Genomic DNA, 13,240 nt, shown 5'->3' on the forward strand with positions numbered 1-13,240 from the left:
AAACGGTTTCCCGTATAGTGCTGAATTTAAATTAGATGTTTATTTATCCTCATCTCACATTTCACATACAGTATAGTAGGTAATGCATGGTCTGGACTTGCTCTCGTGCTCTCATTTATCATTATGAGAAAGGGTGAGGCATGGCATGTTCATCCACGCCCATGAGTTTTAACTGGCTTTCATGTGGTTTGTTTGGCATAGTGAAGCTCTTTCACAATATTCCCCTCACTGTCGCTGTGATGCAAATGGAGGTATGCCCTGAAGTCAGGCACTTTGTTCACCGCAGGTCCATTAGCACTGCACACTCACACACACACGTTCACACACACACACAGGTAGACGGAAGATATTTCTACACGTCATTATGTGGGAGAGGTTCCGGCTATTATTCTAATGAATTGTTTAATATAATATATATAATATGTAAGCTGGACACTGGGTTTTCACATTCTTAACTTTATGACGTTTATCCAAGTCTAAGGGGCAATCTGAAGCCGATAACCATTAACTTGTTTCGCCTGCCATTCTCACGGTCTGCGGATGCACTTGGATAACACTCCACAGTAATTCAACAGGTGTAATTACATCAATATATAAAATGGTATGTAGCGTCTTGTTTATTACGTGGTGTCCTGTGCCATTAGCTTCAAACTTGTGTTTGGTACATTGTGAGAACAGAAAGACAGGAGTGTATGGAAATTCTAACATGCAAACAATGTGTTTTTCCACCTTTGTGTTAAGAGAGGCAGTGTTGGCTGGCTGTGTCCACTGTTTGTAATTGTAAGCCTCTCTAACATCTCGAGACCTATGTGACTGATACCACCAGGTGACATATGCTAAAAAATTTAGTATCATGTGGCATAGAGGGGTGACATTTAACCACAATTTATGTAGCTAAATGTCCTTGTTTATAATAGTTAGATTGATTTGTAAATACAAAACCTCAACTTGCCATGCCAGCATAGAGCATACAGTAAATACCGGCATTTGGAATTTTCTGCTGTTCCTTTTTTTTCTTCGTTTTTTAACCATTATTTAACCAGGCAGGTCACTTCAGAACACATTCCTAAAGGACTAGACAAATTCCTTAGACAAATATCGTTCCTAATGGTCTTTATTTTGTTCTGTTGATGTGACTGAATGCCTACAGGTGGTAGTTTGACTCTTGAGCTGGGTATCAGTGAAATGTTATATCCCCCCTAGACACCAATTGGTGCTCCTGTCTGATCATTCTCCTCAAGGGTTGTTTTTGTACTGGAGAGTCTGCTTGAGGTGTGTTTAACTCCATGTAAAGACTTAACAATTTGAGGAATCTTGTTTGTGAAAAGGAGTTGATCTCTACAGTGACATCGTGCTCAAAATAAATGTTATTGTTAAATAGCACAGCTTACAGCATCCACGTTCCGATCTTCTTTGTGAGCAGAGCCAAAAACAACACGTTCCCCACCTAAATATTTAACTGTCTATCCCTCTCTCTCTTTTCTCTCTCTCTTTTCTCTCTCTCTCTCTCTCTCTCTCTCTCTCTCTCTCTGTCTTTTCTCTCTTTCTCTCTCTCTCATCTTCCCTTTTCGCAGAGCTTTGATGAGAAGAGAGGAGTGTTTGAGCGATTCAGCAGCTTCTTCAAGTCCAAGAGTAAGCGGAGCCAGAGCAAGCAGAACTCGGATCCCGCTCACGATGCATCCCAGTCAGACGGCAGCGGCCCGGCCTCCCAGCCCTCAGAGGAAGACGGGCTGAAGACCCCTACTCCCACCCGAAGAGAGAACGAGGTACCTGGGCCAAACGAGCGACCCCAGACGGACGCGGCGTGGCATGGCGGCAGCAACGGCCTCAGCTCTTCAAGCATGGCCTCTCTGTTGGCAGAGGAGGGAGAGCTCCCGTTTGCAGACAGCGACAGCAGCGGTCGGGGCAGTGTGAGGGAGTTGCACATGTGCACAATACGCACAGCCGAGAATTCTGGGAATGTGACTCCCACCCAGCTCGATCTTCTGCCCTCCTCGTTGCCGAAATCCGACGCGAGCTCAAAGCTGGGCTTTGCGGACGCCGTGGTGGAGGAGGTGAGCAGGAGGCTGCAGGGGGTCGCTCTGCGAGAGGCTATCCCGGTGAGTGGAGAGGAGGGATCCGGGGATGGCGCCTCGGAGGACCAGGAGGCTTCGGTGGACCGGGTCGCCCCGCGGTCGCTTGAAATCCCCAAACCCACAACATCTGACGCCCCAAAGTCACCCAACCTCACCTCCATACGCTGTGAGTCCAAAAAGACCTCTTTGAAATTCAGGGTCGGTGAAAATCGCACTGCACACGCAGGAGTCACTCTAGGCTCCCGTTCTCGTCCCTCGTCCGACTCGGTTCCTATTCCTAACCGGCCTCCACCGGAATATGAGGACACTGTGCAGAGACATTCCAGAACCACACAGCCCTGTGGTGGAAGTGCAGCCATCGTGCGGAGCCCTTCAGCTCGGGGAGAGGAAGAGCCCAGCAGCACCTCTCCCGTCAAACTCCACATAGCCATAAGGGTGGAAACACACCTGGGAGAGGAGGAGGAGGGGGAGAGGGAGGGAGAGGAAGCCAGGAATAGAGTGAAAGAGAGGGAGGAGGGCTTGACACCGGGCTCGCCTCCTGTGCTGGCCGTGCCTGTCACAGTGATTCCTGAGGAGGACTCAGTTACGCAGGGTGCTGCGGACGGCCCAGATACCCCCTCTGAGATACCGGTGTTCAGTGACTGGGAGGCAGGCGTCTCCACGGCAGCGACCTCGGGGGAGTTCCAAACAAACTTTGTCCCGTCAGCAGAGTCCGGTCTTGGCACGGCCTCAAAGGAGGGAGAGCTGCAGGACGACCTCGGCACCGAAGGAACAGGTTCAGCGCGCAGGAGTGTAAAACTTTCTCAAACAGAGAAGGTCTTTGCCAAAAGGGTGTTTGTGGACGGGGACGGCGAGGCAGGAAGTGGTCAGCAGCAAGTCGAGGACGGAACAGGGTCAACTTCAAAGGGTTCGCCGACGACAGAAGTGAAACCGTGAGTACCATTATTCCCTCTCTGTGGTTATTTTGTAATAATGACTTTTATCCTGAGGGAGAGAGTGAGTGTGAGAGAGAGAGAGAGAGAGAGAGAGAGAGAGAGAGAGAGAGAGAGAGAGAGAGAGAGAGAGAGAGAGAGAGAGAGAGAGAGAGAGAGAGAGAGAGAGAGAGAGAGAGAGAGAGAGAGCAAGAGAGCAAGAGAGACGAGAGAGACGGGTTGAGTGCAACCTGAGCTCTGCGTTCCCATGCCCTTTTGTATTATAGCAGAACAATGCGAGCAGTGCTTTGTTCATCTGAAATGGCACGGTGTTATTGAAATATTCATATACTGTACGTTTAATTTTACAGTAACAATGACTTCTGTTTGCACCATAGGTTAGACTTAACATTCCTTGAGGGGATTTATTGCATTATTAAAGACAATTATTAAGTAGGCTAACTGCTACAATGTATAATTTCAATAGCATTTATGCTGTATTTACCTTTTTAATCTTTTTGATGTGTAAATTAGTGAGTCATTATACTGTACCTTGACCTATGAATACTAATAGTGGATAAGGCATGGTGCATTCATAATTCTATGAATACAATATAATTATGTTTAATACAGTAAATAAGCCTTTTGCCAGCTACACTTAATTTCTGCTGTACGCTTTTGTATTGGAATGGTTTGAGATAACCCTAGACCATGGAGTCACCTGAGAAATGCTTGGAATTTCACAGAATACAGTATGAGTGATTTACAGCCCATGAACTACCACAGGGCAATGGCCTGCATAGCTTGGCCAGCTTGAACAGTTATTGAAGTTATATAAATCACTTTGGTCAAACATTTTAAGGTGCTGTCCTTGACACTAATCTTGAGAATGATCTTGAGTTTACTTGTCCTCTTTGAACATTGTTTTGAACACTTCATGTTCAATGTTTAAATTGGTTTTCTTCATTTATTATTACAGTACCTGCTGATTTGTCTTGTTCAGGCCATTCTTACTTTAAGTATGCACTACTGAAGGTATGCACTACTGAAAGGTGGTTGATGTGGTTAGAGATTATAATAAGGAGTGTTATGTGTTATTATAAGTGTGCGCACATAATACATTATAGTCATACCATCTTGTCCTCAAAGTTAATTACTTTTCTTCCCTGCCTCTGTCTCTCCGTCTCCCCTCAGACCACCAAGTGTCGACTGCGTCAACACAGAGCTCAAGGAAGCAAGCCATGAGACGATCAGAACGACAGAGCCCGACGCAGACGTTCATGTGGCTTTAGTTGCAGAACTTTCACCAAAGACAGACGTGGAGGCGTCTGCCCTTGATGACACCTCTTCAAGCTCAAACATGCCCGGTCACACACCAAAGCCACAAGCCGGTGGATCAGGGTCGAGAGGTCAGAGGACAGTCCAACCCACGGTTCCTGCGCAGAGGGTCAAAGTAGGAGCAGAGAGTGGGCCAGCCACAGCAGGGGGTGTGAAGATTCTTTCTGTGACTGGAAACAAGGGCAAAAATGTCACGGCAAAAGGGAAGGGATCTGAAGACGGCGCGAAAGTGGTCACTTCCGGTGATTCTTCACCCCGGCGGGAACGTAACGTAGAGAAAACGAACGACGTGTCACCTTCTTCAAAAGACCAGGCTGTTGCGGCAACCGCCGTTGGACCTTCAGGCATCACCAGCCCAAGGTCTAGAATCCCTCAAAAGTCGACATCGGATGCTCTATTGAAGTCACAAGTGACAACGGATAAATCCTCAGTGGCTGATGTGTCTGGGACAGTCGTCAGCTCCAAAGCTCAGAAGCAAATCAAACCCAAAGAGGTGTTATTGAAACAGACAGCTTCTCCGGTCAAAGTTGTTAAGAAGCCTAGTTTTGAGGAAGGTCAGGGGGGGAAACCAGCGTCGAGGGAAATCTCCACCACCAAAGCGTCATCGAGGACGGTGTCGAAGACCACCAAAGGGAAAACGGGTGAGGATAATAGCTCTGTGAAGCTCATTAATGGACTGGAGAAAAGCCACGGGGACAAAAGTGTTAATCTGACTGACAAAGACAATCAGGAGGTCAAAAAACAGGGACATTTAGAGAGCAATGTGTCCTTGATACCAAAGAGCCGGTTACCCAAAACATCTGCTTCATCTCCTACCAGAAAGGACAGTGTAAAAACTCAACATAGCGGCACAGACAGTAAAAGCAACAAAGCTACCGTGGCAGAAGCCAGCCCTGCCAGTATGCCATCAGTGATAACCAGCACAGAGCAGCAGAACGTTGCCAGTCCTGAGGAGAGGCCTGCTAATGAAATACCGTCTTCTGGCCCTGAAAGCCCAGATAAAGGTAAGAGAGCGTAGTTATCCTATAAGTGATATATTTTGGTTAAAACAAAAACGTTTTTATTTTAAAAAGATCAAGTGCTATATTCTGATATTAATCATTGCCCTGTCTCTCCAGCTCTTTAGTAAATGGAAAATACACCCTCAGGTGGGACACCAATGTCATCCCATTGGGAGAGAGAGCCCATTTATCAGCTTCGATTTTATAATGTTTCGGTTCCAATTTGATCTGCTCATTGTTTTGTTTCATCACTTCCAATTTAACTTATTTATCCTGTATCCAGTATGAGTTCTCCCTCCTGAATGGACGAAATTGGTATCCTGTCCTGAAAACGTATTTTCTGTTCACTAAACAGGGACACCCTTGTTACTATTAACACTCTATAGCAGGATATTTTTGCTATCTTTTGCATGACACTGTAGTGCATTAACCCATTCAATCCCGGAATGCATCTCTGTCATTTCAGATTTCTTTGGCTATTCAAAATTAGCAGATCTACAAGCTCATAGCGCTGCGCTATGAGCTTGTAGATCTGCTATTTTTTTTTAAATCATGAAAATGTGTGCAAATCTTTGAATATATATACATATATTTTAAAGTGAACATTTGTAACTCAAATCTTTGCTTCTGGGGGTCCCTGGAACAACATATTTTACAAATTTTAGCTTAAAAAATATTCAAAGATGTGCACACATTTTGAAAAAAATAGCAGATATACAAGCTTGTATATCTGCTATTTTTGAATAGCCTAAGAAATCTAAAAAGACACAGATGCGTTCCCGGATTGAATGAGTTTACTCAATCCGGGTTCAAACCAGGTTTCTGCCCGACAGCAACGAACGATATGGTCTTTGCACTGCTAACTGGATGAGCCAACAGGCACACCCCCTAGTTTTGTTTTAGGTTTCACGCAGGTGTGTGTTACACAAAGCTCAACTGGGAGTTAAATGAAAACAGACACTTGAGTCGGCCCTTGCTTTATTGTCAGCAGAGCAGCTCTTGGTTCTTATGTCCCACTGTAGAGTTTCCATTCTGTCATCTTTATCTTTGGGAGTTGGTTGATTTTGGCGTAATTCAATGGATAGAAGTATAAAACAATATTACATGACTGTTCTACGACGGCAGCTCATTCATTGGGTTAGGGTTAGCTGTAAGTTATTGCAGTGATTCTCACCTTTTATTCATTTCAAGGTCCACCTGTTTGATAAGCATTAGGCCACAGACCCCCATTTTATATATTTATTTTTAAATCTCTGGGACCCCAGTCTACACTGTAAAATCAGCCTTGGTAGTTTAACTTTCAGAGTGTGCAAATGGAACCTAACATAAGGGTCCATTTGGTTCCATTTGCACACTCTGAGAGTTACAATCCTGTAAGGGTCCATTTGGTTCCTAAATATCAATATTTTACGTAGCTGGAGATCCCCTCAACCCCCCCCCCCCCCAAGCACCCCTGGGGGACCTCACATTGAGAACCAGTGCATTTATTGAACGCAATGTTAATCTGAAATCATTTCTGTGATATTGAAGCTGTCCTTGGCTGTCCTTTGCCAACAGGAAATAAGGTGCTGCCCGAACAGCTCTCCAAAAGAAGCAGCAGCCACGAGGAGACGGGCACATCCACCTGTCTCTCTCCGCCTTCCACCAAAGCAGAGCAACCCGCCTCACTGAGTTTCAAGAAGCAGCGGGACGCCCCATCCACCACCAATAAACACACCTCAAAAGGCCCAGCGAAGGATCCAAGTGACAGCTCATCTCCAGTGAGCAAACTTCCCATGCGACGTCAGCCTAGCCCGACTAAAGGGACACTCAGAAAAACTGAGTCCAGTACAAGGAATTCCACAACCACACCGACGACAAAACAGGAATCTCTGCTTGAGGCGACTGATCAGATCTCCAGTGCAGTGACAACTAGTGACACAGCATCATTGATCAACAAGTACTACGTACTTGTGGATGGTTCCTCGGTGGAAGAAACACAAACAAAATCCATAAAGTCTGGTAGCAGTGAAGTCAAGACAAACACAACGTCACTTACAGACACAAATGGACTAGTGAAGGACATCACCAGTAGCACAACTGAAGAAATACATACAGTAAAAAAAGCCATGCCAGAGTTACCGCAGGAGCTAAGTAACTTAAACACTGGTTTAATCTTGGCAACAAGCTTTATTGAGCCACGCCCGGTAGACCTGGTCATAATGCATACCCCTGAGGAGGTAACGGATACAGCAAGTAAACCTGACAGCCCCTGTGATGTCAAGATCCTATCTAATCAGAAAAGCATTGGTCCCAATGACGATTCCCTCACAGCAACAACTGAGCTCACATCAAATGTAGACCTGGGCACTTCTAAAAAGGGTGAGATTCAGAGGAGAGCAGAGGAAGAGATTCACAGGAAACCAGCAAAAGTATTGGATGTGCAGACAGAGGCTGCGATTGTTCTTAAATGTGCTGAGAATGTTGAGACAGACAAAGAGCCTCTTTCACTTGAACAGGATTTGGCAGGAGAATTTCAAAGACTAGAGAAAGACACAAAGCAAAACCAAAGGCTGGACGAAACATCAGTAGAAAACAGTGATCCCACCACAAGCACCATGCAGGACCTCGGGGCCATAAGTGTTAAAGATGGAGAGAGGAAAGGGGTTATAAAACCGCAGAAACATTGTGATCCATCAGACACCAAATGCCCAGAGACTGAGTCAGAACAAAAACCAGTGAAAGTGCACACAGCAGCTTTAGATGGGGAGAGGAAAGAGACACCAGCAGAAAATGGTGTCGTTGTCACAGAATATTCAGTTGCTAAGAATGATACAAAACAGGAATGCAAGGGAGTCATCAAAGAAAGTACAGAGGATCCACAGATGAAGGAACAGAAGATGGACACTAGACAGAAGCCAAAACCAACCATTACAACAGATGAGGAACGTAATGGCAAAGACACAAAACAGGACAACAACGCAGTGTTAATGGAGAGCAACGTTGTACAATTGGACTCAACACAAGAACCAACAGCCATAAACACTGAAGCTCAGAAGGGGGAGAGTACCAAAGAGGAGGCTAAAACACAGTCATCAACAGTGTGTTTGGTCAATGAGACATCAATGGAGAAAACAGAGTCTCAACTTAATATCAAACAGGACCTCGAGCCCAAACTTATGACAGATCAAGGTGAGAAGGTGACAAAAAAGATAGAAAAATCAAGTGTTGTCTCTGAAAGTACAGTGACTACAATTAAAACCACAGAAGATGATGCAGAGAGGGGATATAACAAGAAAAAGACAGAGGATCAACTTACCAAACAAGATATTGAGCCCAAACCCATGAAAGTTCAAGGTGAGAAGGTGACAAAGTCAGAGAAACAAACTGATCCTTCAGCAGAGGCCAAAGACTCAATGCAGAACACAGAGCAACCACAAGAGACACTCAGCACAATGATTCCAAAGGTGACAAGGAATGAAACAGGCAGAGCAGAAAAATCTATTAAAACCACAGAAGATGCAGAGAGTGAATATAACAAGAAAAAGATGGAGGATCAGCAGATGATGTCAAAGACAGATACTGAAGGGGAACCAAACGCACCTTCCATAAATGATGAGGAGTTAAAGGACAAAGATGCAAAGCAGAAAAATGCATCTGATGTTGTTTCAAAATATAAATCGGATGTAACTGGGTCAACCAAAGACTCAATGCAGAACACTGAACAACCAAAAGAGAGACTCGACACAACCGCTCCAAAGGTGACGATCAAAGAAACAGACCGAGCAGAGGAATCAAGTGTTGTCACTGAAACTACAGTCACTATAATTAACACCACCAAAGAAGATGCAGAGAGTGAATGTACCAAGAAAAAGACAGAGGATCAGCAGATGATGATGAAGATGTCAAAGACAGATACTGAACCGGAACGAAAAGCACCCTCCACAAATGACGAGGAGGTAAAAGACAAAGGTGCAAAACAGAAAGATGCATCCGATGTCGTTTCAAAATACAAAGTGGATGCAACCGAGGCCACGTGTCAAAAGAGTGAGTCAGAACAAGAACCAGAGAAAACTTCAGAGGAGGAGAGGAAAGAGACAGAACCCGCAGAAAATTCAATCGCTGTGATTGATATAAAACAGGAATGCAAGGAAGCCATCAAAGAAAGTACAGATGATCCACAGATGGAGGAACAGAAGATGGACACTAGACAGAAGCCAAAACCAATATTAAAAGAGGAGAGAATGAATGGTAGAGGCACAAAACAGGACAACAGTGCAGTGTTAATAGAGAGCAAGTTTGTCCACTTGGACTCAACACAAGAACCAACAGCCATAATCACTGAAGCTCAGAAGGGCGAGACCACCGAAGAGGAGGCGAAAACACACAAGTCATCAACAAAGTGTTTGGTCAATGAGACATCAATGGAGAAAACAGAGTCTCAACTTAATATCAAACAGGACCTCGAGCCCAAACCCATGAAAGTTCAAGGTGAGAAGGTGACAAAGTCAGAGAAACAAACTGATCCATCAGCAGAGGCCAAAGACTCAATGCAGAACACAGAGCAACCACAAGAGACACTCAGCACAATGATTCCAAAGGTGACAAGGAATGAAACAGGCAGAGCAGAAAAACCTATTAAAACCACAGAAGATGCAGAGAGTGAATATAACAAGAAAAAGATGGAGGATCAGCAGATGATGTCAAAGACAGATACTGAAGGGGAACCAAACGCACCTTCCATAAATTATGAGGAGTTATGCGTGTCATGCAGAAAGGACGAAGATGCAAAGCAGAAAAATGCATCTGATGTTGTTTCAAAATATAAATCGGATGTAACTGGGTCAACCAAAGACTCAATGCAGAACACTGAACAACCAAAAGAGAGACTCGACACAACCGCTCTGAAGGTGACGATCAAAGAAACAGACCGAGCAGAGGAATCAAGTGTTGTCACTGAAACTACAGTCACTATAATTAACACCACCAAAGAAGATGCAGAGAGTGAATGTACCAAGAAAAAGACAGAGGATCAGCAGATGATGATGAAGATGTCAAAGACAGATACTGAACCGGAACGAAAAGCACCCTCCACAAATGACGAGGAGGTAAAAGACAAAGGTGCAAAACAGAAAGATGCCTCCGATGTCGTTTCAAAATACAAAGTGGATGCAACCGAGGCCACGTGTCAAAAGAGTGAGTCAGAACAAGAACCAGAGAAAACTTCAGAGGAGGAGAGGAAAGAGACAGAACCCGCAGAAAATTCAATCACTATGATTGATATAAAACAGGAATGCAAGGAAGCCATCAAAGAAAGTACAGATGATCCACAGATGGAGGAACAGAAGATGGACACTAGACAGAAGCCAAAACAGGAACAAAAAGCAGTTTCCACCAATGAAGACGAGTTAAAACACATAGGAGCAAAACAGGAAAATGCAGCCGATGTAGTATCAAAATATAAAACGGATGCAACGCAAAAACCAAAAGCCTTGAACACTGGAGCTCAGACGGTGGAGAGAACGAAAGAGGAGGCCATTGTTAAGCAAAGCGGCCTCAAAGAGGCACAGACTTTGACAGTCACCAAAACCCATGACGAAAACATGCTGCTCTTTAACCAAATGTTTCCATCTCCATTCCAAAATCTTAAGCTGGAGCAGAAGTCTCCACCCAGCTGGCTAGACATCGAGAAGTCTCCGTCCAACTGGCTGGACATCGACCAACGTCCAAAACGCGATCAGAAGAAGGAGAGCAAAAGAAGACCAGATGTCACAATGAGTGATGATGAAAGTCTAGAGGCAGATGACAATGACGGTTTCATCAGGAGCATCAAAGCGGGCGGCATGCCCTTCTGCGAACCTCGAAAGAAGCGCACTCTCAAGAAGCCCCCGTCTCCGCCTTTCGCCATGCCTGCCATCAAGGAGGACCATTTTGAGAAGGCATTTGACCTAGCGGAATTCAGTTTTGGTTTAAAGAAAAGGAACAATGGCCAAAGACCCACTTCACCCGCGATGTTGCTAAAGCAACAGGCCGCTGACAGGGAAGGAAATGGTATCGTCAAACGCGTAGAAGAAAGTCTCCTTTACAAATCCATCTACTCTCCGACCAAAGACAAGACGCATTTTTTTGACGAGGTGGAGGGAATCAACTCAGTCGGAGACGAGGCAGCAGGAAAGGACAAGGAGCAGAAGCCCGTAGAGGAGCCTGGCAAGCCCAAGTCGCGATTAGAACGAATGTCCATCCTGTCCAGCCTGATGAGCTCCCCGAGGTCTTCCAGGAAGACCAAAGAGGAAAGTCCCCCCGGCTCCAAAAGCACGCCTCCATCTAGCCAGAGACAGGACCTCGCCTCCCCCGAGAGTCAGGGAGTAGTTCTCTCACCTATAACTGGCATGGTGACAGGTGAGGCGGGAACAAAAGGCAGCGGCCCGGGCCCACATGTGGGCGTGGGAAAAGCTCCAGCAGCTGGTGACACAGCAGTGAGTCCCTCCCCTGCTGCTCCTCCTCTCCCCTCATTCTCAGAGATAAAGCTGCCCGATCATTTAGAGAAGTACCTCAAGAAGGACAACGGTTCCACTCAGACCTCTCGCAGTCAAGGGAGCCCAGAGGGGAGTGCCATGATGGACGCCGGCCTGACCACGGGACCTAAAGTTGAAGGGTTAAAGGGCTCTGCGGGACCGCCCCCATTCAACAGCTCTGTCCAGGCGGCCGCTCAAAATGGACGATACAACTCTAAACCTAAGGTAAGGATTTTAATTCCCTTTTGGTTTTCATGTTTTCCGTTTTGGTTTTCACAACTAATTTGTTGTTTGTTCATTTGTAGAATTAGTTGTAGAATCTAGTGACGTTCTGCAGACCCCTGTGTGTGTGTGGTTATGTTCAAGAGAACAAGAAAATGAGAGCAAACACATTGTGCTCACCTGTCAGCACTGGCCTCTCTTATTCATTCATTGCAACGCTCACAAAAGAATGATTCATGCATTGAACAGAATGAGGTTGGACCCACAAGGCATTGGGCAACAACAGTCAAAGTTTTCCTGTTCAAAGGGCTGATATCCTCTTGTCATCTCCATGGAGATGTGCTTAATATTTTCTGCTGCCACATTCATAAGATCGGAACTAACTTGATGCAAGTAGGGGCAGGCAAGCACACTGCCTATACTATGCTGTCAGCTTAATAGACGTACTGTCAGCTTAATAGACGTTGCCAACATGATCTCACTCTGTGTCAGCACTCATGACCAGATGCAGCCATCCACATGCAAATATTTAAAACCTATGCGTGACAGACAACAGACAAGGTCTCGAGTTCAAAGTTGTTTTCCAAGTAGCCACATACTGCTTACCCTCCCCTCCCACCAAGCGAAACCAAAAACTTAAAATTAAAATAAAATAAAAAAATCACACCCTGTGTGAAGTGGGCGGTGTCTTGCTAGCTAATCACAATACTGAATGGAGTCAACCAATCATGTACAAAAGATAAATACATTTATTGAAACACTCTTTATGATGGACGAAACCATAACTTTAAAAAAACAAATCTATGTTTTTTTTTAAAGTTATGGTTTCTTATATAGGGCTATGCACATGTGTCATGTGACACTGGCCAATCACAGTCCTGAATAGATTGTGATTGGCCAATCACAGCGCAGGATAATTGTACAAATTTCCAAACCTCACTTATAGGGGCGGTTTCACTGCCCAAGATAATTGTACAAATTTCCAAACCTCACTTATAGGGGCGGTTTCACCGCCCAAAAACAGACTCTGACACCCCCCCACACACACACAGTTGTCCCACACACCACCCCAGAGTGACCAGCCAATATCCCCCTCCCCCCTCAACCTGGCTGGTGGAGGTGGCTCTGGGCTTGGACTACTGGAGGGGCTGCTTGGACAGGCTGGGAGGAAGCTCGGCAGCTGGTCACGTTCGTGTGGC

The 13,240-nt window shown here is 45.4% G+C and overlaps 1 protein-coding gene across 3 annotated transcripts in view; it reads left to right on the plus strand.

The window, feature by feature from the left end:
- The window catches only part of crybg1a (crystallin beta-gamma domain containing 1a), a 63,915-nt gene that overhangs the window by 31,094 nt on the left and 19,581 nt on the right, over positions 1-13,240 (plus strand). The window contains exons 3-6 of one of the 3 annotated variants that reach the window (XM_080414474.1): positions 1,575-3,007; positions 4,181-5,328; positions 6,883-8,496; positions 8,662-12,044. In XM_080414474.1, coding sequence (XP_080270600.1) covers positions 1,575-3,007; positions 4,181-5,328; positions 6,883-8,496; positions 8,662-12,044 — 7,578 coding nt within the window. Of the gene's footprint in view, positions 1-365; positions 602-1,574; positions 3,008-4,180; positions 5,329-6,882; positions 12,045-13,240 lie in introns of those variants that run through there. The other 2 variants (XM_080414475.1, XM_080414473.1) reach the window with 2 other exon arrangements.

This window comes from Gymnoscopelus braueri (genome assembly GCF_963280865.1).
Source record: "Gymnoscopelus braueri genome assembly, chromosome: 19".
In the NCBI taxonomy this organism is placed as follows: domain Eukaryota; kingdom Metazoa; phylum Chordata; class Actinopteri; order Myctophiformes; family Myctophidae; genus Gymnoscopelus; species Gymnoscopelus braueri.